General features: G+C 40.4%; 2 protein-coding genes across 3 annotated transcripts in view; both read right to left on the bottom strand.

Annotated features, from left to right (window-relative positions):
• Positions 1-298: 298 nt before the first annotated feature.
• PSMG1 (proteasome assembly chaperone 1) lies at positions 299-12,569 on the bottom strand. Its single transcript, XM_081086955.1, has 7 exons — positions 12,417-12,569; positions 10,940-11,046; positions 9,830-9,981; positions 7,489-7,551; positions 4,392-4,590; positions 2,790-2,926; positions 299-504 (listed from the first exon to the last, which is right to left on the bottom strand). Exons 1-7 carry the CDS (start codon positions 12,548-12,550, stop codon positions 430-432), a joined length of 867 nt encoding a protein of 288 aa, XP_080943081.1. The 5' UTR covers positions 12,551-12,569; the 3' UTR covers positions 299-429.
• An 11,404-nt stretch (positions 12,570-23,973) lies between these two features.
• BRWD1 (bromodomain and WD repeat domain containing 1) overlaps positions 23,974-27,642 on the bottom strand; it is an 85,796-nt gene continuing 82,127 nt past the window's right edge. For both annotated transcript variants that reach the window (XM_081086957.1, XM_081086956.1), the window contains exons 40-41: positions 26,514-27,413; positions 23,974-25,304 (exon numbers count right to left, since the gene is read on the bottom strand). In XM_081086957.1, the coding sequence (XP_080943083.1) occupies positions 24,130-25,304; positions 26,514-27,413 (2,075 nt within the window). In that variant the 3' untranslated portion in view covers positions 23,974-24,129. The remainder of the gene's footprint in view (positions 25,305-26,513; positions 27,414-27,642) is intronic.

The following is a 27,642-nucleotide window of genomic DNA, read 5'->3' on the forward strand; positions in this document are numbered from 1 at the left end:
CAATTTTTACCCAAAGAACAAAAAAAACCCAAAACTGTAGAACTCATAAAATTTCCTATGAAAAACTTTCCATATATTAGAAATCACCAACAGACCATCAACTTTCAGATATCACAGAGAATTTCTGCACCAAATTAACTATACTTTGCCATATTAATACAACCCGTGGCTTTTTAAAAACAACTATATTACCTCAAAACACTCAAATAAAACAATACTCCCACCTAGTGGATAAAAAAACCAACTGGCTTATTTCAGCCGTGAACAGCACCACCACAAAAAACAACTATAACTACAATGAATTTAAAATAAGTTTATTCTGTTTTTAATACCCTCAAAATACTTCTTGAAAAAAAGGAACCTATGAAACAGTGCTGCTGCTGCCCCCAAGGAATGGACAGGTGACACAGGTGACAAAACCATCTGGAATCACGTGTAAATGTTACTCTGAATCTCATTCGTCATCACCAATTTCTTCAGTATCTCTGTGCTCTGGGGAATATTCTGAAAGGAGAGAATAAAGATGTTACACAGTGAGGCTGAGAATTCAGTTAGAAGCGACATGCAACCCCAATCCCTGCACCGGCGCCCAACTGGAAAGGGTGCTGCCATTCACCTCCTTTCAAACAAAAGGCAAGTGAGTCACACATCTAAGGGTGTCCTCCTGTCACTCAAAACTCAGAGGAATCCCTGACCTCCGCAGGCCGCCTAAAGCCCTTACGCAGACACAACGCTCTAGCTTGGCCCATCTCCCCCCATGAGCTGACTTCCCTCTGCAGCCCAATACCTCGCTGACACCATTATCCTCAATGCTCTGAGCTTGCCCACTCTGGGCTCACACTGCTGCCCTGTGCGCTAGGACTCACTCACCTTTCAAACCCAGCTGAAGTGCCACATCCCTGGTGCAGCCTCTCCAAATGACCTACTCTTCCCCTTGCCTGGCACACATAATGCCCACTGTTGGCCTGGCATGAAATACCTAAGAAACCAAAGGCCCTACTGGGGTGTACCACCTAGCACTGTGGGGTCCTCACAGTAGGCACGCAAGAGAATCCAGTATGTGGACCAAGTAGCACTTTTAGATCAACGAGATTATGAATTCAGGATGACTATATATACCAATTTTATGAATTCGGGATGACTATATGTGGTCACTAAGAAATTACCTTCAAAACAGCCACCTGGCTCACTCTCTCTCCCACAAATCTTTATCTTTAATGCAGAACTAAAAAGGTTTAAAAAGTTATTTAAATTTCCTTTTCAGCCCTAGCTGGTTTGGCTCAGTGGATAGAGCGTCGGCCTGCGGACTGAAGGGTCCCAGGTTCAATTCCAGCCAGGGGCACATGCCTGGGTTGCAGGCTCGATCCCCAGTGGGGGGCGTGCAGGAGGCAGCCAATCAATGATTCTCTCTCATCATTGATGTTTCTATCTCTCTATCCCTCTCCCTTCCTCTCTAAAATCAATAAAAAAAAAATATTTAAAAATAAATAAATTTCCTTTTCAAAGAATATTTTAAAACCTAAAAGCTGACCTAAACACTGCATGACACATGATTTACAGAACAAGTCCAAAGTTCTGGAGTGCCTGTGCGCTGAGCACCGTACCACAATACATACAGAACAGCCCAGCCTGGGAAGAGCCAATCAGTTCACCAAGAAGCACACGAAACTGTGAGCACACAGTCCGAAAGAGATGCCATATATACGGTAGCTCAATTTGTCAGAAAGAGTGCCCATTCCTCTAACGGATCTGGAAGACGCACAGTGGTCCCTCAGTATCTGCAGGGGATTGGTTCCAGGACCTCCCAGGCCACCAATGTTCAAGTCCCTGACATGAAATGGAGAATAACGCAAAAAGTCGGCCCTGCCATCCACGGAAACGGAACACTGACAGTGCCTCAATTATACTTAAGTCTTAGTTTTACTCTTATTAATTCAACAAACGGTTATTGAGGGCCATCTTCTACATGCCTTGCTTGTGACAAACTGGGAACACCAAAATGAAAAAACATGGCCTGTTTCCACACAAAAAATGGATGCACTAGGAAGCAAGCTAATGATGAGACCTGTGAGATGAGCTAACACCAACACACCAGAAAAGCTGCCTTGGCACGAATGACCATTCTGAACAAAACAGGGCTGTGGAACAATGTTGTTACACCCCCATCCCTTTAAGGAAGCTGTTTTCAAATTGGGAGTCCATGGATTCTCAGCAAATCTCTTAGGAAGAGGAGGGGAGTTCCTAAACTACCTGAAATTGCAGGCAGGACTCTCTGTGTATATGTTCCATAGGTATTTTTCTGGGGAAGAGCCCACAGGTATGTATACAAACTGAAAGCAGGGAACAGGTTTACCTCATCTTCACACATCTAGTCCCACACAAATTTAGGTGAATAAATGTTATAATCTGATACATATGCCTCCTTAAAAACTACCGCCTTCCAAATTAATTCATTCTAAATTAATCAAATGCCTTCTCAAAATTTAACAACCTTCCAAATTAATTAAAGAAACTTCTCGAATAGTAAAACCATCTTTCTACACAGCCACCTGGGATTTAAGCGCCTGGCACTGGTCTAGCCACACGAACAAGACACTCAAGTTACAGGGGGATATCTACAAGAGAAGGTGCCAATCAAATCCCAACCGCCAGGTTAGGAAGCTTTGAGAAAAAAGGATCTCAAAGTGCTACTTAAGTTATGAGTTGACACCACACATTTACGTTTGTTATTATGCCTGTTCATGATAGTAAGTCAGCTACTAAAGTCAATGAGTTAAAGAAAGTCTTACCTTAACCAAACCTTTCAAGCTTCTGGAAGAAAGCACAGGCTTAAAAGCCTCCGCTGTAACGAGGTCTAATTTCATCACGTCAGTGTAACACAAGTACAGAACGGCAGGGATTTTCCATACTTGACAGTAGCTCAGAACTGAATAATCAAGAAAGGAAAAACACTTAAGTTTCCTATTATAGTATTTTTAAGTTAAACATCTCTAAATAAAGCCTTTAAAAATAGTTGTTTCTGTTGCCTCTTTTAATCAAAGCATTTACTGCCATTTTGAACTAATTATAATGCATATTTTTTCCAAAGCCAATTATTTTCCGAAGTATTCTCCTGCTTCTGCATATATTGATTTTTTAAATTTAATTTTCAGTTACAGTTTACATTCAATAGTATTTTGTATTAGTTTCAGGTGCACAGATAGGCGAATATTGTTTATTTGCATTTCCTGAACATACTGCTGAAACACATTCTAAGTAGCTACAAGATTAAAATTTTGCTGACTATCCTAAACAAAGTAAATTAAATGTAAACAATAAATATATGTAGCATAGCCCTAACTGGTTTGGCTCAGTGGACAGAGCGTCAGCCTGCAGACTGAAGGGTCCCAGGTTCGATTCCAGTCAAGGGCATGTACCTTGGTTGCGGGCACATCCCCAGTGGGGAGTGTGCAGGAGGCAGCTGATCGATGTTTCTCTCTCATCGATGTTTCTAACTCTCTATCCCTCTCCCTTCCTCTCTGTAAAAAATCAATAAAATATATTTTTAAAATATATATATATATATGAAGCATAAAACTTTGAGCCATTTATTCTAATAAACTTAACATTTAGAGGAAAGAAAACCCTTTTGTTAACTAGAGGCCTGGTGCACGAATTCGTGCGTGGGTGGGGTCCCTTGGCCTGGCCAGCGAGACCTATTGGGGGACCCGGCAGCCAGGGGCTCCTGCCAGTTGGGGGGGCCCGGCCAGCGGGTGAGGCCGCAAGCGGTTGGCCGGCCGGCCAGCCAGCCCCACCCCGAATCGGGTTGGAGAGGCAACTGGGGGTGGGGCTAGCCAGGGGGAGGGGCCACAGGAGATTGGTGTGGAGGCCAATCGGGGCCGGATCAGGCTGGTTGGCAGCCCCAGTATGCGTCATAGTGAATTAGCCTTTTATTATATAGGATAACAACTAACTGTATATAGTAACATTTACTACTGAAAAGTGACAATCTAATTTTGATATAGTAATAACAGGAACAAAAATATTAAAATTATCAAGATTCAATATTTGAAACTATTATTTTGATAATTAAAACACACTTTACCAACTTTTCATATACCGACAATTTATATCTAACATTGGCTCACATGAATTACCGAAGACCAAGAAACAGAGCAGCTCTGAAAGGCAACAGTTAAGAACTCGGAGCTGTTCTCATGTAACTGTGTGTAGAAAATTTTAAAACTCAAACCAAACAGGATGTACTGGCAACTACAGATACTGAGGTTAAACAGCAATGCATTATTAATCATCACTAACAAACTACCTCAGAAAGATCTCACACTCAAAGGAATTACTACCAATAATGCAATACCAAGATGTAACATAAAGGTTACGAACTTTAATACCACCTGCTGCAGGGAGGTCGTGTACGATGTTGGGTTGTTCCAGCAGTGAGCAGCATGGAGGCTCTTTGGAATTCTGTGTTTTTAGGGCTTTCAGGAAAGGAGAATGAAGGCTGCTGGTAGATTCTGAAGTCTTATAGTCAGTAACGTGTCGACAGGTGAGAATAGTTACTTGCATATTCTTCTTTGGACAAGAGCCAAAAACCTAACACATAATGGATTTCAAATTAATTATTTGAAAATCAAAATAGTATTTCAAAATATTATTGGATATGTGTGTGTGTGTGTATACATATATGTATATAAAACTTTGTTACAGAATAGAAACATTTCCCCAGGTCTTTATCTACCACCACTCACAGTAATGTCAGGCCTTGCAGGAGTAGAAGTGTCCATGGAAAAATAGAACACACACTTTCCTTTCCCCTCACCTAGATTTGACCTTGGTTTGTCACTTTCTAGTTAAGTGACCTTCAAGTCACTTTGCTCACCTGTGAACTAGGACAGCTCTACTACCTAAGGAAATGAGGTCAGGAACAAAGATGCCAGAGCAGCCATTCCGACAGCCAGAACATCGTCCAGAGTAAACAAGTCGCTCGACTGTGAACCCTATCGGCAGTCACTTCACTCCCGTTCCTACCCACCCATGACGCCAGCAAATGAATCTTCTTAAAAATCACTTTTAAGTGAATGTAAAAGAATTTTAAGTAGTCCCCCCTTATCCGTAGTTTTGCTTTTGGATTTTGCTTTCCATGGTTTTGGTTACCCGTGATCAACCACATTCTGAAAATATTAAATGGAAAGTTACAGAAATAAACAATTCACAAGTTTTAAATTAGGTGCGTTCTGAGAAGCATGATGAAATCCCATGCCATCCCGCTCCATCCAGCCTGGAACGTGAATCACTGCCTTGTCCAGTCTCACACTGTGTACACTACACCTGTCACTTAGCAGCCATCGCATTATCAGATCGTCTACCGAGGTATGGCTGTGCTTGTGTTCAATTACTGTCTCAATCACTCTGCTTTATTATTAGTTGTTAACCTCTCACTGTGCTGAATTTATAAACTTTATCATAGGTGTATATGTATAGGAAAAAACATAGTGCATATAGGGCCTGGTACTATCTGCAGTTTCAGGCATCCACTGGGGTCTGGAAACATCCCCTGCAGATAAGGGGAGGACTACTATATAGCACAATGTAGGCGAGTTTCCATCGCTCTAACCTCCATGTCCTTCTACGTTTGTGTCTGATGGATTTCCACGAATTCTTTCAGCTTTTATCTATGATAATATAAACAAAGAAAGCAGCAATTTTTTACAGAAAAAAGATTTTAGGTCACAGAACCTTGTTTGAAAATATTTTATGAAGAGAAGAAATTGCTATTTCAAATAATAACAATAAAAGTGAAGATTTTATATTATGTCATAAATGATCTGCAAGATTAATTTCATTATATCACACAGCTTTGTACATAAACCAAACACGTTTACACTATATACATTTGTTACCAGGTATGTCCCCTTTAAGACATCACAGGCTCACGAGGCCTAATTGACAGCCTCTCTATAACACCTGTTATATAGTCTGAATCTCCACCACTTAGCACTGTCAGACTGTGTGATTACCAGCATTACGTGGCTCACATGAACCAAACAGCAAAGGGACCCAAAGAGTGTCCCTAGGGGGAAAAAATAGTGATTAAAAATTTTGTTTTGGAAATGCATAATTTTACCTTTTTTTTAAGTCTGGGAAAGTAGTTCCATAGTACAAAACAATAAAATATTTTTACATAATAATTATCCTATATAAAGTAAAAATACCAATTATTACAGTAGTTTCCTAACCTTCTGAGATCTAATAAAACCTCTCCCTAAAAAATACACAAAAGTGCATGAACATAGCCGAAACCGGTTTGGCTCAGTGGATGGAGCGTCGGCCTGCGGACTGAAAGGTCCCAGGTTCGATTCCGGTCAAGGGCATGTACATGGGTTGCGGGCATATCCCCAGTGGGAGATGTGCAGGAGGCAGCTGGTCGATGTTTCTCTCTCATCGATGTTTCTAACTCTCTATCTCTCTCCCTTTCTCTCTGTAAAAAATCAATAAAATATATTTAAAAAAAAAAAAAAAGTGCATGAACATAAAATCATGTATATAATTATCAAAGGTTCACAGACCTTCTAAAATGCATTTAATAACTTTTAATAAATGTTCCTAAGTATGCCAATCTAAGTTTAAAATGAGAATACATCCAATTTCTTATTTCTAATTAAAGTGTAATGCCTATACAAAAATATACCTAAGATGTAATCTGAACTGTTGCTAAAATACACATCATATGTCGATTTCATTTAAAAATAATATGTAAGCCCTAGCTGGTTTGGCTCAGTGGATAGAGGGTCAGCCTGTGGACTGGGGGTCCCAGGTTCGATTCTGGCCAAGGGTACATGCCTGGGTTGTGGGCTCAATTCCCAGTGTGGGGCATGCAGGAGGCAGGAGATCAATGATTCTCTCTCATCACTGATGTTTCCATCTCTCTTTCCCTCTCCCTTCCTCTCTGAAATCAATAAAAATATTAATAATAATATGTAACCGCCCAAATTATGATTATTCTCTAAAATTCCTAGCTGAGTTAAATTATTCACTGAAAAATCTGTATTATTGGGCACATACTATGTGCACAACTTTCCCACAAAATGAAGCCTCAATCAATCCATCATAATGCTAAGAACAATGGGTATAATATTCTGGGGTCTGGAGTGAGTGGCAGCTGAGTGCCAGCCCCCTGCCTCCCGCCCCGAGCATTGCCAGCTTTCACCCGTGGCCGTGTCCTGTTCTGTTTCTTGCCTGTAGCTTTTGTTTCTGTCAAACAAAATAATAATGTGGATGGGAAGAATTCAATTAGTTTTATGCCTCTGCGACCTACAATCTTTAGCACAATGCTAATTATGTTTGTTAAGTAAGTCCTTTTATTCTTTACATTCTCTTAACAACTTACTACAATATTTTAAGGGAAAAACCCAAACATGTTCCCCACCTCAATATCTGACTATGTGGGTTACGTGTGAAGACACTAAACCCTTACCTAATGGCATCGCTCACCTTTTCCAGCCACTGATACTGCTGATCTTCAGCAACGTAGCAACTGCACTGGCAAAGGAAAACCTGAAAAACCAAATCCCAAGTTTTGGAGTCAAATAAATGTTATGTGCACCCCCGACTGTCACCAGATACATATCGTGAATATCCTAACGCAACACTTAGATAACACCGATTTTTCTCAATTTGCTAACGGCTTATTTTGCTTTACAATTTTAAATTTAAGAGTCAATCTACTACTGTTGATTAATATCGGAACAAAATGCACACTGACTGGGCGGCAGCATATGAGGTACTGCAGATGCTCCCAGTGAAGACCCCCAGAACCCTTAAACACAGGGAGGTACCAGCCCTGCTGCCCCTGTGGGCCCCCTGTGAAGGCCAGACTCAAATCAGTCCTCAGTGGCATGTAAGCCCAACTCAACAGTAGGTCCAGCAGAGCAAACACCTGCGGCCTGACAGGACCTCAGCCCACCGATATCCCGAAGCGCGGCTAATGCCTGTGAGGACGGTGTTAGTTTAGAAACCCAGCTGCAGACCATAAGCTCCAGTGAGATAACCTGCCACAAGGCCATGAAAGGACGAGATTCCTGGTTATAAAACCTCACAGAACAATACTATCCACAGAAATCAACCGTATCATCTCTTAAAATATTGCCAGATATGCTAACTGCACAAAGCAAGTACAAGAGGGGAATAGGGACCCCAAGATAGGGGAGAACGAAATGACTGGATATATATTTAGCTGCCTGTACACGTAAGTTCTAAATAATCAAGAGATATCTAACCAATAAATGGTAAAACTAGACGCAGTAACAGAAATTTCTCCTACTTGACCATCACTGTCTATTCTAAAGTGAAACTTTTCCACTAAGGATCAGATAAAGTTTCCTGATGCTTAGCTTCCTGAGTAATCCTATGTAATACAAGCCTAATATGCTGTGTCCGACCGTTCATTCGACCTGTCACTATGACACGCCCTGACCACCAGGGGGCAGATGCTCCGACCAGTAGGTTAGCTTGCTGCTGGGGTCTGGCTGATCAGGACTGGGCAAGACGGGCCAGACATGCCCTGGAGCCCTCCCACAGTCCCTCCCTGCCCCCAATTGTGCACCGGTGGGATCCCTCGGCCTGGCCTGCGCCCTCTGGCAATCCGGGACCCCTTGGGGGATGTCAGAGAGCCGGTTTCAGCCTGATCCCCACAGGCCAGGCCGAGGGACCACACCAGTGCAGGAATCTGTGCACCAGGCCTCTAGTTTCCTATAAACACTGAATATTTTATAAAAATCCTTACGAAATTTCAGTAACTTTGGAGTGCATGCTATAGAAACAAACTGTATTATGAAATTTAATTCTACAGTTTTGGGGGGGCTAACACTTGGTCCTTACCATGTGAAATAAGCAACATTATAATATTACGGAATTACTGACTTCTTCCAATGTCTGAATCCCTGCCCCTGACTTTGTTCAAGTGTCGGGGGTGGGTGGTGGAACTCTGACAGACAAGCAGATGGGCAGACATCACCTGTGTGGCCACCTCACCTCCCTGGCTTGTCTCCCAAACTGCCCCCAGCACACTGAGTTCTCTAAATGAATGTAAGAGTAGAATTAGGACAAATACAATCCAAAGAAATCACTCAACATCGGCTACAGAATGTCTTTTCTGACTTAAAAATCAGGACAAATTAGGTTAGGATGAAAGCATGGTGTCACCAGAACTGTATTTAGTATGCATAAAGCACTCATCTGTTCAGCAGACACTGGCTGAGTTTCCAGCATGTACCAGGCACTGGCTAAATATTGGCCTACACAGCAACAAAGCAGAACTCCCGGCTTTGACAGATGGACATATTTGCACGTCTGGAGTCGCCAACTGAAGTAATCTTTTCATTGAAGGCAACACTTAAATACCTAATGTTTATGGTTTGTTTCTAACAAAGTTATATCAGAATTTCCTAAGAACTTTACCAACAGTGTATAAACAACAAAGTGGTTACTACCCTACCTCAGCCCAAAGCAGACACAGAGGAACATGGAATTCAAATGAACATTACATAAATGATGCCTGCACAAATACTACTTTCTTGCTGTTGTCAGTCCTCACCCAAGGATATCTTTCCATTGATTTTTTTTTTTTTTTAGAGAGAGAGAGTGGAAGGGAGGGAGAGAGACAGAGAGAGACGTGGATTGGGTGCCTCCCACACAAGCCCTGCAACCAGGTACAGGCCCTTGGCTGGAACGGAAACCTTCAGTCCGCAGTCCGACGCTCTCAGGCTACACACAACCGACGCTCTCAGGCTACACACAACTTCTTAAACACACCAGGTTAGTCAGTCCCACATACCGAGGGGTTTGACTTTAGATGATAAAACACGCAAAAGGCTTCTGCGGGGGATAAATGTGCAGTGTCCGTTGTTCTGCACCATTCATTCCAGAGTTTAGCACAACCGACTTCTTCCCAGACTCCTGAATTCATAACAAATGACGACAAAAATGCTGTAAAAACAATTCACAGGAGTTAGTATTTGGCTCTGCAGGTTGCATTTTCTAGTCAATAAAAAATAAATTCATTCAAGTTACTCTAGAATTTTAGAGCTAAAGGGGCCATTCTAGGCCACCAACTTGACCCTAGCATTTAGCAGAAAAGGAAACTAAGGCCGTAAGAAGGAAAAGGCCGTGCCCTGAGCACAGATGGGGTCAGCGCCAGGAGCTGAAAAGGGTTACTGACCCACTTTACTGTGCTCTCACAGGCAACACTTACCTGGAAAGTTGTAGCCAGTAGAACTTTAACATAAATGAGTCGGCAGTTGTTTACCTTGTACTTGCTCTGCGAACACTAGGGCTAACTTATAGGACAAAGATCTGGACTGGAATCCCGAGTGCTCTCCTTGAGCCAAAGAAGCCCCTAAAATTATACAGGTTTGCACATGCACATGCATACTGTCCTAGCTGCACCCTGCACTGCTCTAACTTTAACTTCTCAAATGGATTCATTTATGTAAAGACCTTAGAACTTAAGTACTCAAAATGTTAGTGATTACTGTTATTTCTAGAGTTCTCATTATGTTCTTAAAGGAGCCTGTTAACTGAAAAGCATTTATTTAAGAACCACTGCTACAAGGGGGTCATATACACATGTCCCCTCCGCCCCTCCAGGTCTGGTCAAAGCAGGCCCTGGAACTTATGGAATCCTAGGGACCTGAACACACTGGAACCAATTCCTTGAGTTTTTAAGTCCCTAAAGCCAAGAACATTTCCTTTTAATCATATTTTTTAAGCTTATCAAAAAGACAGTGCCACATGAATGGCAGCTTTTACTTGAATACAAGTTATTCTCTTAGGAGTTTTTCTTAAAAAATAACAAACATTTGAAATCTTTTCTGATAAAAATAAATCAGTAAGTTGAGCTTTTATTCTTTCAACAAAACGTCTAGTCTAATGCATTTCCACTCACCTACTGCATTGTTTCCAACAGCAATTATAAACTTGGAGCAGGGATATTTTTCCAGCAGAGAAACTTCCAAAGATGTTTTTGTTTGTCTTCGAAAGAGCCGCACCTCCCTAACACAAGAAACAAAAGACGAAACTAAAGTAGCTTACATATAAAGAGTGCCTTATTATGATTAAAAAACACGAGCCCTAGCCGGTTTGGCTCCACGGGCGGCCTGTGGACTGAAGGGTCCCAGGTTCGATTCCCGGTCAGGGCACAGGCCCGGGTTGCAGGCTCGATCCCCAGCGCGGGGCGTGCAGGAGGCAGCCGATCAGTGATTCTCTCTCATCACTGATGTTTCTAACTCTCTCTCCCTCTTCCTTCCTCTCTAAAGTCAATAAAAATATATTTTTTTAAAAAACCACTTACTAGAAGTATGACTTTTGTATGAAGCAACACACCTGTTTTGGTTTTATAAAGAACATAATTATAAGCCTCAGCAAACAATGGAATCGGGTGATGACAACAGAGAAAACCATCCCACACCAAGTTCCCGGAGAACTTGACCCCAGAGATCAGGCTGTTCCCCCACTGCCCTCGGCCCCCCTAAAAGCAGGGCACCACCCACCACCTTCCACGCTTTCTTGCCGGCAAAACCTTCAACCAGAACCTGACCCAGCCTCCAGCAGGAACTTCCACTTCCGGGAAGTGCAGGCGACAAATACGACGTCTTAAAGGGCACAACAGGAAGCATCGGACACCCCCGGGGCGTGGGACAGCCTATGGGACACCCAGGACACCCAGCCGCGCGCAGGGAGAGGGAGGGCGGCTGCTCCCCCTGACAGCAAGCTGGAGAGACAAGGCGGGAGGACCCTGATGTACGCAAACGCCCCGGAAAATGTCACGTCTGAGACAACGGATCACAAACTATTCGTGTTGTCAGGGGGCGGGTAGCAGCATAGAAGCAAACGCCTGAGGCGTCAGAGATGCATTCCGAAACACGCCCGGTGAAAGGCACGGTCACGGCGACCTGCTTGCGGGTGGAGGGAGAGGAAGGTGGCCGAGCCTCCCTCTCGCCAATTTCTCCCACGTGTGTGTGTTTGGGAACAAGACACGCACCTGCCGCTGGCCCGCAATGCTAACTGAGGCGTGGGGCGGAGAAGACAGTTGTAAGGGAGCTGTGTTGTGTCCGTGACCCAGATACAGGGCAAACTTGGGGCGCGAAGGGGCAGCCCCGCCGCCGGGAAGAGGTGACGAGTGGGCAGGAAGCCCCTGAGCCAGTGCTGCGGGGAGGCGAGCGGGCCGGCGCTTTCAAGGACACGTGAGTCCCACCGCCCACGGAGACCGCAGCGGGCCCGCCGCCCTGCGGCTGGAGCAGCCGGACCACCGGGGCCTTCCCGAGGCCCTGGGCAGCGCAACCACCGAGGTCCCGCGCGCCCGGGGGAGGGACCCACGGCCGCAGGCCCGCGCGCGCCGCCCGCTCCCGGAGCCAGGACCTCACCTCTTCCGCGCCAGCTGCCGCCGCACCTCCCTGTCCTCGGGCGTCTCTGTCCTCCCCTCGGCTTCTTCCTCCTCGTCCTCCGTCCCGGCTCGGCACGGCGCCTTCACCACTTCTCCGAAGAACGTGGCCGCCATGCTATCCCTCCCACCCGCCCCGCCTAACTGCGGCGCCACGGGACTGCGCCTGCGCCAACCCCGCCCCCCGCGCACGCGCCCCACCACATAGCCGCGCCCTCCGAGCCCCGCCCCTAAGTGCGGCCGCCCGCTGCCACGCCCCCTGCGCCGCCTCCGCGCACGCGCCCTGGGACCCTGGGGGGTCGCGCAAAACTAGAGCTTTTCCCTCCGCCTGAGCTGGGCGGGGAGGCCTGGGAGGCTGCGACCAGAGGGGGCGCGGGGCGGGGACTCCTGTGCGGACAGGTAGCCGGCTGGGGAAGGGTAGGCGCCAGCCCTCATCCCAGGCTGTGGCTGTGGGTCCCTCTGCCTCCCTCCTCCCTCCGGAGGGACAGGGCGAGCGTTGGTGATGAGTCGCCCGGCTCCTCCGCGCGCTCCCCGCCCGGGATGGTGGGCAGGGAAGGCGGGCGGGAGGGCAGGAAGGAACACAGCGCTCCGGGTGGTATAAACATGAGGCCTTTACTCTGCAGGAGGAATTCACATTTCAAAAGCTGGTGGTCGTCAAGCTGATGTGAAAGACTATGAGACTGCAAAAATATGAGCTGCTTTTTAAAAACGTGGCCATTTCTAATACAAAATTTGCTTCCGCTTTCAACAGCCTTTCACTTACAAGCAAAGTGTTTAATTGGTTCTTTCAAATTTGCTGGCAGACAGTTCACAGAGCACTATTCCAAGCAGGAGGAAAAAGGGCAACTGTGCCATAGTTAAAACAACAGCGAAAATATCCGGAATTGCAATGGAAACATTTTAAAAACACATTTACCTCGATTCAGTTGGGCTGAAACGACATGGCATTGCTTACATTTTGGAATGCTGTCCATAAATAATCCCGAACTAAGTACTAATTTGGGGTCGGGGGAGCCTCCTGAGACAATCAATAAAACCTCAGAAAGTTCCTAGGAACATCTTGCTTTTAGGATGTGGAGACACTGATCAACAAAAGCATTTACATAAAACCAATATTTAGCAGTTTTACACATTACTGCAAAATATAAGGCTGGACTTCAAAGCAAAATTTGAACACAAATATAAACAGTAAGACCCAATTCCTATCCTGCAAGAGCTTAGGAAACTTTAGTGAGCTAGAATAGACAAGATTACCAATGTGATGTTTTAAAACTGCATTAAGACTCCTGGGTTAATTGGCTTTATAGAATGACTGAATTACAAAATAAAAGGTTTTGGTATCACTTTGTCCTAGCCCCTTTGTTAAATAAAATAATGTCAATTTTACTATTAAGATCTTCAATTTGATTTCATAATTATAAAGAAATCATTTCTAAAAGCTGATTGAAATTATAAGTAGGGTAATGATAATACATTTGTCCGTGATTAAAATTCTGCATACCTTTTAGAGAGCATTTTACAAGAATGTTAAGATTTAAACAAAATCTTATTTCATGCAGTTACAATAAGTTTAGGCTGAGCACTTAAAAAAAGGCAAATATATGTTCAAAATAAATACTAAACCAGAGAAGGGTACTGACAGAAATTAACCCAACCACAATAAATTATAAATTCAAAATTGAAATCCTTTCATTACACTGAAATGGTCAACACCTTTTACATAAAGTAATCTTAACTGAGACAACTATTTTCATTTTGTGGTATTTATTAATTATATACCCAATAAAAAATTTCTATGAAATTAAGTGTAAATATGGGACTGGAAATAGGTTTAATTTCATTAGATATCAAAAAGCAAAGCCCATGCACCTAAAAGTTTTATTTATTTGGAATTCTCCCCTTCCTCACCTGCACTAGTAACAAGACACTGGTATCAGTATTTCAGATGAAAGTATGCTATAAACAGAACAAAGGACACGAACTGTAGGGTAGAAGTATTCTGGCTTATGCTAAGAAAAAGAAAACAACAAAAAAGCCTTTTTTTAAGTAGACATGCAACCACAAATTTCTCAAGAAATCTAAGACACTTGGCCAATCTGTGTAACAAAACAAAACAAAAAAAGCATTACATTAATCTTTTAAAGAAAAAGGAATAGAAACCCTTAGGTTTCCATATTTTACTTTTTCAGATTTACACATGCAAATCATATTATTAATATTCACAGATATTTTTCAATGGGAAACACCAATAATTCAGTTTTCCAATAGCATGTGCTATGTTAAAGATTTGACAGTGCATTCATTTAATCTGGTGATTTTCTTTTCAGTAAATACCTATTAACAAATTATACTTCAAGCCAAAGAAATTCTTTATAATATCAAAACCAGATTTCTAATCCTGTTTAAAGCCACAATGAAATAACCCAGACACACTGCCATTAAAGTTTGTTGTGATGAGACTGTAATAAATGTGCTCTGTGTTCGTAAAGTTCTAACCCTTAAGTGCTATAGAGAAACATAAGAGGATGTTACTCTATCATCTAAAAATATGACTCTTTTGATCTTGATCTGTATTTTGTGTTTTCTAACTTATTAAAACTGAGACCTGCCTCATAATGAGGCACATTTTGGCATCTGTGTAAATGCTACCTGAAAGTAAAAATGAGGAAAAGAAGTTGTGAGTCACATTCATGGGTTTCATAGAAAAATATATATTCCCTGAATCAGTCATATCAAGTGGTCATCATTCAATATGAATTCCAATATTATAAACAAAATAAAACATTAATGGATTCCCTCTATTTCCAACACTACTTCAGAACTCGGATTATTAAAACCCCGGGATTACCAAATCCTCAAGTCCTCGTTGGCTTTGGGGTTGTGAATTGGAGGGACTGCATCTTGCTAGAGTACATATTTGCTTCATTCAAAAGTCAAATATGCTCAATGGCACTTCGTGAAATGTGCCTAATTTGTATTTTAATAATGACATCATGGTCGTGGTGAGTCTGAGTTTTTATACTCTAATGCAAAACCCTTAAAATTAGCAGGCCAGGATTTTGAATTTTTTTATTCCTTTAGGTTTTTGCTGTAGACCCTGTACACTTCCCATTATAGTTGACCCTCCATATCCAAGGGGGTGCATCTGGGGCTTTAACCAACCACAACTCAAGAATACTCTACTAGGGGAAAAGCCACATTGTTGCTGATCTGTACTATGTAGTTAGGCCAACCATCATTGCTTTGTAGACTTCTCTGTTATTAGCCCTAAATAGTACAGTATAACAACTATTTGCATAGCATCTACATTGGATTAGGTATAAGTAGAGAGGATTTAAAGTATATGGGAGAATGTGTGTCCGTTATATAAATACCACACCATTTTATAGAAGGGACTTGAGCATCTGTGGATTTTGGGAAGTCCTGGAACCAACCCCACCCCCTGGGATATGGAGGGACAACTGTATTTTCTTCCTCTTAGGAATCAAGAAATTTCTCCAAGACCCTTCCTTCTGAAAAGGGATAATTTTATGAGCGGTCCTTAGTCTTTTCTGTCTGCCTCTCCAACCATCAGCTTCACACACAGAGCTATTTCCTCTGCAGAATTCTTTGTAGTGTCTGTACAAAAACTCACTGAGAGGAAGCCTTCCTGGGACCCACTGTGACTCTCTGGATTATGGTTTTCAGAAAATTCCTCGGAACGTGCCAACAAGGGGTTAACTTTAGAGCTAGGAGCAGAATGCAACTGCCAGTTTACTCATGGCCCGTTTCAATTCCACACACACATTTTCATAGTCACTACTTTTTCTTTCCAGGATCTGATCTGACTAAAACAAAAGCATTTTGCTATTAGCATCTTCTAGCTCTTTTTCACTCTCTGAATTTATACTTGTATCATCCTCTTTATACACATTCAGTAATTTTTTCTTAGCCGCAGCAGAAGCATTTCGATGGGGCAGTTTTCTGCTACTCTTCCTAATCCAGACACTTTCTGGTCCTGAAATCGTTTCCTTTAGATTACTCATTATCTTTATTTTATTGGCAGCAACAGCAGCACATCTGCGGGGAACTCTCCCAGGCACCATTTTTGCTCTCAGAGTGTCACTGGGCATTTGCACTGCATCCTTCTGATTATGCAAACATGTTCTCATTTTTGTATTGGGATCTCTGTCTCTAGGAACAAATTCTGAAAAACGAGTGAAAGTTCATGTAAATGCAAAAATCTTGTAGCACAAGATTTTACTACTTACATTCCTCAACAATACATTCCTAAACAATAAATTGCAAAATTACTCACATTGCTCAATAAAAACATAAGTGATCATCAAATACGACACGTCTTTGACCTTGATATAACCTTGCATTGCTTTACTTACAAAAAGGAAGTCTTGAATAAGAGCTGCGATTCCTCCACCTGGCATTAAATCATCTGTAAGGATAACGATCACTTCAAACAGTAGCGGACTTGTGAGAATGGAGTGAAGTACTTTCAGCATCAAAGTCATTAATTTAAAATCTGAATTTTTTTAAAATCTGAATTTTTAAAATGGAACCATATATAGGTTTTAAGTTTTGGTATCATTTCCAGCACTCCATGTTGGATTAACTCAGTGTGGGCAAAAGCTAGAATATACGGGGCAGGCAAAAGTAGGTTTACAGTTGTGAGTCCACAAAAGTTTATTCTTGTATCATTTATTATTGTATTTACTTGTATTACAACTGTAAGCCTACTTTTGCCCAACCTTGTATATTAATACACTACATCAGATAAATGAATAGTTAAAACTAGATAGCAAAATTAAGGTGAAATTTGTACTTGTGGTAGGTTAGTAATACTAGTATTATTCAACTGCAATCATTTGTATGTTGAAAAAGCACTAAAAATAGGCAACTGGTTCATCCCCAACACATACCCAATTGACTAGCATCGATAAAATCCTATTACAACGAAAAAGTTTTGCAGGACAAAATGACGTTTAATTGCAGCGATTAATTCCTTTGTGATGTAGTGATGGAAGTACCCTATTTAGGAACCTGGTAAGTACTAACTCTAAGACATTTCAGTACATGCTTATTTGTAACCCAAACTAAGGGAAAAGTTAAGATTCTACAAAAGAAACTTTAAGTGGGCTTTAAAAACTACTTTAAAGTCTGAACTTCAAATAAGTGGGGGAGAATGTGAACAGATTACTTTGCATACAGCAACTCCAACTTGATAGAGCTCTCTCCGTAGTCTTATGTCATGAAATGGGAACTTCCCAAAAATAAACAGTCTGAGGAAGACATTAGAATAACTTGTGTGGAATTAAAATAAAAATAATACGTACATGTAAGTCAGCGTTAATTTCATTACTGACAACTTGGTAAATTATAAAGTGCTTTATTTTTCTTGGAAAACTACAGTTTTTAGAAATATATACAGGATAATTCAGCTAAAAGTCCAATTTGTGTGTTAGTGTGCAAGCTTAAATTTTTTGGAGGATCCTATATAATTACAGTGTCACTAATACTAACAAAACAGTACAAGTCTAGTGTCCCAGATGGTCTTGGGTCAGTCAGTGTTGGGACAGTCAGCATGCCTGAGGCATTGCTGCTCTCCTATAAATAAATCCCTATTTGGATATGGAAAAAAACCTCATTAGTAGAATAAAAATTTACATCTGCAGTAGTACTCGGTCAAGTTCTTTAAATCATGACTCATATCACTGTGTATTCTAAGATGGTCTGTAATGAAGAGAAAAGGATATAGACAATACAGCTTTGACAGAAAGCAGTAATCTCATTTTTATGTTTTAAGGATTATTCATATTCCAATTTTACTTTATTCCAATTATACTTGATACAAAATTGTTTTCCTAAATCCAAAGTAAACTACACATCACTGCTATAGAAGCATATAGAATTTTAATTGGATCAGCATTTTTATTGGAATATTAAAAACAAATTTGAGAATGGAAAAGAATGCCTGCTGCTGAAAACAATATACTAGCTTATTTCTTATCCTTTTCATTGATTCGTGTGGTTGGTAGATAAATCAATTCCATTCAGAGGGAAAACCTTTTAGTTGCAAATTATAATCTCTTCAAGCAAGCCTTTATCAGAGCTGGTGTGAGCTTTCTTTCTTCACTGCCTCCCTTCACTGATAGCAATGAAATGACCCAAACTAAGGAAGTATATAGCATTTAAGGAGGGATATCCATTCCTCCTAAAGTCTATGTTTGCAAAAGGATCCCATAAGCTTTGAAGTCTCTAGAAAATGCCTGTAAAACAATGTGTTTTCTGTAACTCTCTGGGTTTAACCGTTTACCGTTTTCCCTAGGGGAGTGGTAACACTGAGGAGTCTTCTACAGCATGGGAGTGTCAGGCCAAACGATGTCAGAAATAATTCCATCAAATTGTTTTCCACTAGTTTGGTCACTTTTCTGGTTGAATCGATGAAATGAGGTTCATCTATAGTTTACAATACACCCAGTGAGGGTGCCAGACAACCTGGAATTGTTTTTACAGAGCTTTCTCTCATCCCTAGAAAAGTTAACTCATAACATTCTTATGATTCTCACAAGCTTTGTGATGGGCATTTCAATTTTTTTCTAAAATTCTGATGAAAGCTCAAAGTATGAAAGGGATATGATACTTATCTGCCTAATGAACTTTTTAAGAGACATCTCAAACTAAGGTAGGCAGGAGGGTATCAGAAGTAAATACCGAGTTTCCAATTGACTTTATCGCTTCCCTAGTGAAATGCAGCGGGGCCCAGACAATCCTGACAACCCTCCTCAGACACATCTCATGACTCCCTCCAGTTCCCCGTTCACCCTGCTTGCAGCCCTGCGTTCTGCCCACGGAAGAAATCACAGAGGGATAGAGGTTAGGGAACTGCTTAAGACAAGAAGTAAAGATGAGCTGCAAGGAAAACTGGCTCCATATTGCTGACCTTAATGAATCAGCCAGGAGGCTTGAAGTCGTTTTAAAAAAGGAAAAAGCCTAATTAAATTTATTAAACTTTTACTTAGTTAGTAACTCACTAAAAAACTGGTTCCTAGATGAAAATGCGAAGGCTCAGATGTGCTAATGTCTTACTTTAGAAAGTTAACTCAGGGCTCCTCTGTGGGAGTGGAAATTAAGATTTATCTCTGACAGGCTCTAGTAAAATGGTGAGGATTTTACAGGTGAACTGAATGTGTACAGTCCAAGGACTCAATATGGATCAGCACTTAGAAAATATAGTTCAATATATTAAAAATTAAAGATTCCTTTAACATTTAACCACTAACTGTAAAGGGTAATAGTGTCTGAATGCTTTCCTTCTGGAACCATCAATAAACAGGGCCAGCTGCTGTGGCCAAGCCTGCCGTTGGTCATCCCCTTTCAGTTCAGAATGCCTTTCTCCTTAGCACTCCAAATCCCCATGAAAGTTCTAACAAATGATAAAACTTACCTTAAAATTAACTTCAAAACTAAAGTATGACCAGAAAATATACTGCAACACTGATCACTATAATGAATGAAACTATTGTTCTTGACTAGATATATACTCTATGACATGCTGTCACATTTAAGAGCCTACAGATCTGTAGGACCCAAATGTTGTGACTGCCCTGCCCACCCCTCAGCCTCCCTCCATCACATCGTAAGAGCAATCCTTGAGAAGGCAACCAGAGTCTAGACATTTCCCTACCACACTAACAATAGACTAGGAACAAGCTTGGCAGAGTGACTGGTAAACACCCCCCTGAACTTTGAGAATTCCCATGTATCCTTAGGCAACATCTGTAATTTAAGAAAATAGCTATAAAAATACTCTTTGAATGGAAGAAGACGTAACACAGCCCTCGTCATTATATTCTGTACACTTCAATCCTTCCTAATAATTCACAATTGAGTTACAAGCAGGATTAGCATTTACTAATGTAGTTGGACTATATTTTCCCACTATGTTCCACTTTCTCCCTAGCTTTGACTAATTTATTTAGTTTGATCTTTCTATTCCCAAATACTAGAATAAGAGACAGTCTTTAAACTGTTAAGTTGCAAGTTTCTTAAGGTTTCTGCTTTATTATTCCCTGCTATCCACTGCAGAAGTGCAAGGCATACTTAATCAATAGACAAAAACTTCTACAATGAAGGTGGTTTGTTGCACCCTTTCATACTAGAATTGAGCTATAATTTCCACACGCTGTAAGAAAGCTAAAGTATTTGGTGACAGCTACAAGTTACCTGACAAAGTAAATATGTTGACTTAATAGCAATGAAAAATATGGGGCTGGTATTTCAGCTATAGTAAAGGACAAGGCAAAAAGACCTTATCTGGCCATTTAAAAGTTATCTGAAAAATCAATTCAATTGAGTAGAAAGAAAAACCAAAAATATTGTATGCACCTTTAACGATGTTCTTACATTTTGATATACAAACCCCTCATTTTGTTCAAATGGTACAAATTCAGCTTGTAGTTACAGAAGAGATTAAAATCCTTTCAGCTTAGTTTTTAATAATATACAGTAAAGTTAATAAATTTTGTGTTCTAATGTTCTTCTTGAAAAAAGGCTAGAAGAACGACAGGGAATGTAGTATGGACCCAATGGTACTCTAAATAGAATTTTTACTGAAGATGCCATCAACTGATGAAGTGGGAGGATTTGGTGAAGTGTCTTATCTTGTTTTCGGACAGCAGTACCTCAGACGGTATTTTCATTGGTTTATGGCTCCTTTTTCCATTTCCACTTCCAGATTTGAAGTGAATTTTCCTAAAACATAAGTTCTTTCCTTCTATTTCCTTATTGTAAAACTGATTTCCTTTTCAGGTACAACCTCTGCTATTTAAAAGAAACCTTTGTGTTTTAATTTAGAAGCTGTAGCTGCTTTATCCTTTTCTAAGGACTAGTAAATTGAGAAAGGATTTAATCAGAGATTTTCCCCTAAAATAAAAAAAAAGGGAGAACGACAATCCTAGGAATTAACTTGGAATATATTTTTCCTTTTATTCAGAAATTACTATACATTGTCAATATACCCTTTTAAAAAAAAATAGGATATGAAAAAAAATGCTTTTAAAACCTCACCTATATTTAAACATTTTAATTTTTTTAATATGCTTGGTAAAATTAGTTATTCAAAGAAATAAAAAAATCAAACCTAAGTACCTCAAACCTTTTTGTTTAAACCATAAATGAATAAAGTCAGAGGACTTTGGACATACACAACACAGTAGTATTTTTTTCATATACCATTAAGTTATGTCAAGTGCAATGGAAAGCTATAGCCCTTCATCAGTTCACATTCAATTTGTAACCTTTTATCTTTTCTCACAAGAAAAACACAAACCAATCCCAAACTTATTAAAGTACATCTGTGCATTAAATCCCTGCGCCTTTTCGCATAAAGTAGAAAAAAAATCAAACGTTCTAGTGCTCAATGTAAACATTTTGAACTATTAATTATTTATTAATTTTCCTTAAAGGTATTTAGGAGTGTGTGTCACATATTCAAAGTTAACCTTAGGAATAGCACCATGACCAAAAAAAAAATGATTCTCTCTATAATCCCTTAGTTTTACTTCAAAATTTGAGAAGCTACCATTGTCAACCACACATTCAAAGTTACCAGGACAATTCTTGTGTTTTTTTCCAGATGAAACCAGAATAATTCTTATATAAATAAGGGTGTAACTATTTTGGACAAAATGAAAAATTAGTAATTAGTTGACCAGCCTGTCAATGACCAATTAATTTAGTCTAAAGAATAGTTCTATTGATGAAGCCTAAATGGTCAAACTAACATTTTACCAAAAGAATTTACGTGTTTATGAATGTATTCCCTATTTATTTAAGGATTTTTGGTACCTTTTTGCAAATGATGGTAAACATGGAGTTATAACCCTGAGACTAGATATAAAATGGAGAAGCTTAAGAAAAGTTTAAATAAATTAATGGATATGCCATCTATCATCACTTCTTAAAATTAAGGAAGTAAAGAGCATTCCATTAATTTTTTCAGGTCAAGAGTGAAGGACAATTATCCTGCACCAAACTGTGTACTATGCACTTAATACAAGTTTTGAGAAGAAGAGCATCTCTAAACAACCAAAGGAGAGCAGGTCTCCCACCTATCTCAGCTGGCAATGTCTAAAAGAGAAAATACCTTTACCATGTCAAACAGGATAGATAACTGCACAGTAACAACACTTAAGAACATTCTCTAACACTAATACCAGAGTCTGGTGCTTTTCCCTATCTGCCACTTTAAGGATACACAGGAGAAAAAGGTTAATTTAGTCTGAAACCAAATAGGGCCAATAAATAGTAAAGATGGGAGTACTGAAACATACCCCTTCGCTACAAAATATGTAAACCATTTGAATCAAGTCCATCTTCAGGCACAAACAAGCCAGGAATGGCCACCTATACTGTTTGGAGTAGCACAATCTTATCAAGTAAAAACATTTGGCTCAAAAAAAAAAAAAAATAAGTGTTACTATGGTATCTGATGATGTGATAAAAGTTTTGCTTTAAATGGATTCCAAAATTATTTTCCAACAAAATATGACTTTTCTTAGGTTTAAAGTAAAGGTCACTAATGAAGTTATACTTAGTTACCCCAGCAAAGAATGTTTGAGATTGCACATGGCAGCAGTAAGCTAAAACAAAGAGATGGAGATAACATTTCACTAGTTTCCTATATAGATGAGATTTGCAATTGCACACTTAACAAAACTCAACCCTACGATTTCAATAGAAATGGGGGGAACTACATATAATTTAAATATTCTCTGAGTTCTGTACACTCTATTAAAGAATAAACTCTCCCTAAATCTAAGGCACACAAACTCCTCTATGTCACAGAGTAAGACTATCGAAGACCAAGAGTTTGGTTAAATCCCTCACATGAAAACCAGGAGATCATGGAAAGAAAATTATATAGCCTTTTGTTAGAGCACAATCTAAAAGAAAATGCTAGGATTATGGTCTGGCCTTAGGAATTGAAATATATGATCAAAACATTAAAAAAAATAATTTACCAGCACTTTATAAATTCAAGTTTATAAAATAATAATAATGATATTTTCCTTTAAAATAAAAAGAAAGATGCAACAGCATTTGAAAAGAAAACTGGAAACCATTTCAATGAAAATGACCAAATATGGTATAATGCATTCTACTCAAGTAGCCAGGGAAAGGAAAAAAAAAAGTGGTAGGTACCTTGCCTACTACTAATCATGGTAACACCTCCCATGATTGCAATGTCGGTATGGACATAATATTTATGAAAAATCTGTAAACATAGGTCTTGTGAAATTGTTCTGCTACAATATGACACGGGTTAGAAACTACCACCTCCTGACAAATTCCAAAAATATCTGCATGGCACTTGCGACCATGAAAGTAATGCTCATTGGCTGTGATAACCAGGATGTCTAGTGTTTAACATATTTCAAACTCTTGCTATATGTAGTTAAATACTGTTTAAGTAGATCTGCCCCCAAAATGAAGCATATTTTGGCACCTGTGCTGAATGCTGCTACAAAGGCAAGCAAGTGCAAATGAAAATAACAGTCATGATTTAGTCACATTCATAACTTTTCATAGAAAAATATAAATATATTCCCTGAATTGTAGGACAAAAAAATAACTTCAACAGCCAGGTTTCACCATAAATTCCAGTCCATTTCCTCGTTAAATGAACTGGTTTTCCCTCAAGGTCATAAGGTGCAATCATCAAAACCTAACACATTTTCTAAGTTCCTATCATCATCCCCATCATGGTATCTCACGGTCCTTCTACCCTGATTTCTCGTTTTAATTTTTGAACGTCGAAGAACTCTCTTAGATTCTGCATAGTCCAAATCCTCCCAGTCATTGTCATCCACATTTAACCTAGGACGCTTGCTCTGTCTTTGTTGCCTCACAGTTTTAGATATGTTAGCTGTAAAAGTTTTACCTTTTCTAACATTTACTTTTGCTTTTCCTTTTGTTTTCCTCTTTTTGGTTTTTGTCTCATCAGCACAGTCAACCTCTGATTCAGTTACAGATCCCAACTCTGAGTCAGATTTGGGACTAGTGTCCGGTCCACACTCTGAATTCCCTGTTGTTTCTGAATTTTTCACATTTCCCAATTTAGGATGCAGTCTCTTCCTTCTTGTTTCCGTCTTGGCTGCTTCCTGGGAGTCCTGAGTCGCTCCTGTCTTACTGAAAGGAGCCTTCCCATAGGTCCTGAGTCTTCTGCCATTCCACCTGCGCAGCCCGTAATTCAGTTCCTCTTCAAAGTTAGTCTCTGTAGTAGTTTTTTGCTCCAAAGTTGACTCGGAAGGAAATTTTCTACCAATCTCACCCCTTGGAATATGGCTTTTTGAATCTTCCTCTGAAGACCCAAATGACGGCCTCTTTGTTCTAGAAGGTGCAGCGTTTGTTTTGTGGCTACCGGTACGCCTGGCGGGCCCGTCCCTATATTCTGACTTGGGCATACCTTCAGAGTCAGAGTCTCCACTGAGAGGCTGAGGAACGCTTTCTGCGCTGCCTTCCGAGTCAGCCTCAGGCGCCCCCCCTTCACACGCACCCTGTTCGTCCGGCACTTCACCGTTTGCGGCTCCCTCCGAATCACTCCCTATCTGCGCGGCTGTGGTACACGCAAAACGGAGGGGCTTCTTCCTTCTCCTCTTACCTCTAGTGCACACGTTTTCTAAACTAGCATCTTCCATGTCACTCATGAGCTTAATCTTACTGGCAGCGGTGGCTGCACATCTTCGAGGAATCCTTTGGAGACCTGTTTTGGCTTTGGAGGATTTCTTAACCACTTTCGAACTGCTGTCTGAATCACTGGAACAGACCCTTTTCCTGGACACTTTTCTGCTTTGTCCATGGTCCCATGATGTAGAATCTAAAAATTAAGAGTATTCCTTTAATCTTCAATTCAACATTTATATGACATCAGTCCGTGATTCTGCATTCTTATTAACTGGGAAGGAATGGCAGTGAGCGGCATGGGAGCAGTGGCCTGTTAGCCTCAGCACCATTCACAAGCACATGTTCCTCACAGTAAAACCCCAGGCCTTTCTAGCTACGTGCACAGACACCTGACATTAAAACCTTTTACTTACGTGAGTACAGACTAAACTCTTTACCACTACACTAGGCTATAAAAACTAACCACTTACTCTCAGCCTCCCTGCAACACTTCTTAACTTTACAAGTTCCTATCACACCAACTTTTTATCCTAGCTTTAGCTGCCTCCTGCTCTTTTAAAATTTTTCATCAATCCCCATTTACCAGTACAATCTTAATTCAGCAATTTACCTCACCTCTCTGTGCTCATTATCAGTAAAATTGACAATAGTCCCTATCTCATAAAAGATATGAAGATTAAATTGATTAATAAACATAAGGCATTTATCCCTGTCTGGGTGGCTCAGCTGGTTGGAGCATCGTCCCATACATCGAAAGGTTTGATTCCCGGTCAGGGTGCGTACGGTGAATACAGGAAGCAACCAATTGATGTTTTTCTCTCACACTGATGTTTATGTTTCTCTCTCTCTCTCTCTCTCTCTCTCTCTCTCTCTCTCTCTCTCTGCCGTCATCTCTCTCTAAAAAGTAAAAACAAAAACCTATCCTCGGTTGAAGATTAAAGAAAAAACATAAAGCATTTAGAAAAACATCATGATATACAGAACACCTGGAAAATGCTGTCAGCTGCTGCTGTTACTACTTACCACATTCCTTTCAATCAGTCCTACCCTTTTCTTTCCTCTTCTCAAACTGTCATCACGACAGTTTATCAATGTGCTTGCCTTTGTTTTCTTAAACCCATCGCCAATATAATATCCCCAATCACCAATACAAGAAGTGAGATCTTTAATAGTAATAATGTTAAGGCCAAATTGCCTGTCTTGTGAGCAAAACTAAATGCACTCAACCAATAGTTGGGTGCGCACACAGGAATAGGAGAGATGAAAGAAAAAAAAAGACTAATGGAGAATGCAGGGAGTGTAGAGAAAACTACTGGCAAGGAGAAGTTTCACAGGAAAGAAAAACAATGTATGCTAGAAGGGCAGGGCAATAAGAAGAAATCAGTGACATGTTTTCAATTACCTTTCACAAAATCGTTTGGTTTTTCTTTTGTTTTGTCATCATCCGAATCCACATCAGTTTCAGACACATGATCTGAGAAACAGTGGGACGCAGCCATAGGTTCACTCTTCAACTTTCCTGACAGCAGGTTTGTTTCCATTTTGTGACATCTACCATCTCCTCTATCTTCCTCAGATTCAGAGTCCTCTGAATCAGTAAAGACCTTTGCTTTTTTAAGGGAAGTGGCATTCTTGCGAGTTGTGCTGTACTTCCTACCAGGGTATTTTCTTGGTTCAGAATCTGCTTCCTCCTCTTCCCCTGAGACACTTCCTGCCTTGAGTTTCTGCCCAGACGTTGATGGGCCATTAGTTCTGTTATGTCCATAATCTGAACCATGACTTTCCTCAGAAGACTCTATTTTAAGAAGTTTTGTTTTAGAAGTTGCTGCAGTATGGGACTTGTAGCCATTAGCATGCCAATTTTTCCGGACTACCTGCAAGTCACTTTCTGACTCTGAATCTCCATTTTCAGATTCATTGACAGTATTCTGGGCCGCATGAGAACTGGACACTGGCGATGGTTGATTGTGATCTTTTAGCTCCTCTTCTTCGGTTTCTGACTTTAAGCTCTGCTCATCTTCAGAATTATATAATAACTTTTTTCTAGCCACAGCAGAAGCATTGCGGTGAGGCAGCTTACGGCCAGAACACACATTTTCAGAGCTAGAATTCTCCTCTATATCACTCATTAGCTTTATCTTATTGGCAGCCACAGCAGCACACTTTCTTAGCACTTTGCGGTTATTTCCAGCTCGGGCTTTTAAACTTTCACCAGTTTCTAATGAATTGTTATCGGAGTCACTTAAATAGACTCTCTTTCGAGTGGCTTTTCTGCCACATCCATTTTCTAAAGAAACTGGACCTAGAAATAAAGTAACAATAAGATTAGAAAGGTCTTCCTGATTTCAACATTTTTTAAATGACTTCACTATTTTAGTACTGATGTTCCTTATATTTTACTGCCAAAACAGATTTCCTTTCTAAATCTAAAAGACTTAAAAGGATACAACAGAATAGACACCACAAAAATAAACTCATACATATATGGTCAATTAACTTATGAAAAAAGAGACAAGAATACACAATGGGGA

This window comes from Myotis nattereri (assembly GCF_964212035.1).
Source record: "Myotis nattereri genome assembly, chromosome: 3".
In the NCBI taxonomy this organism is placed as follows: Eukaryota; Metazoa; Chordata; class Mammalia; order Chiroptera; family Vespertilionidae; genus Myotis; species Myotis nattereri.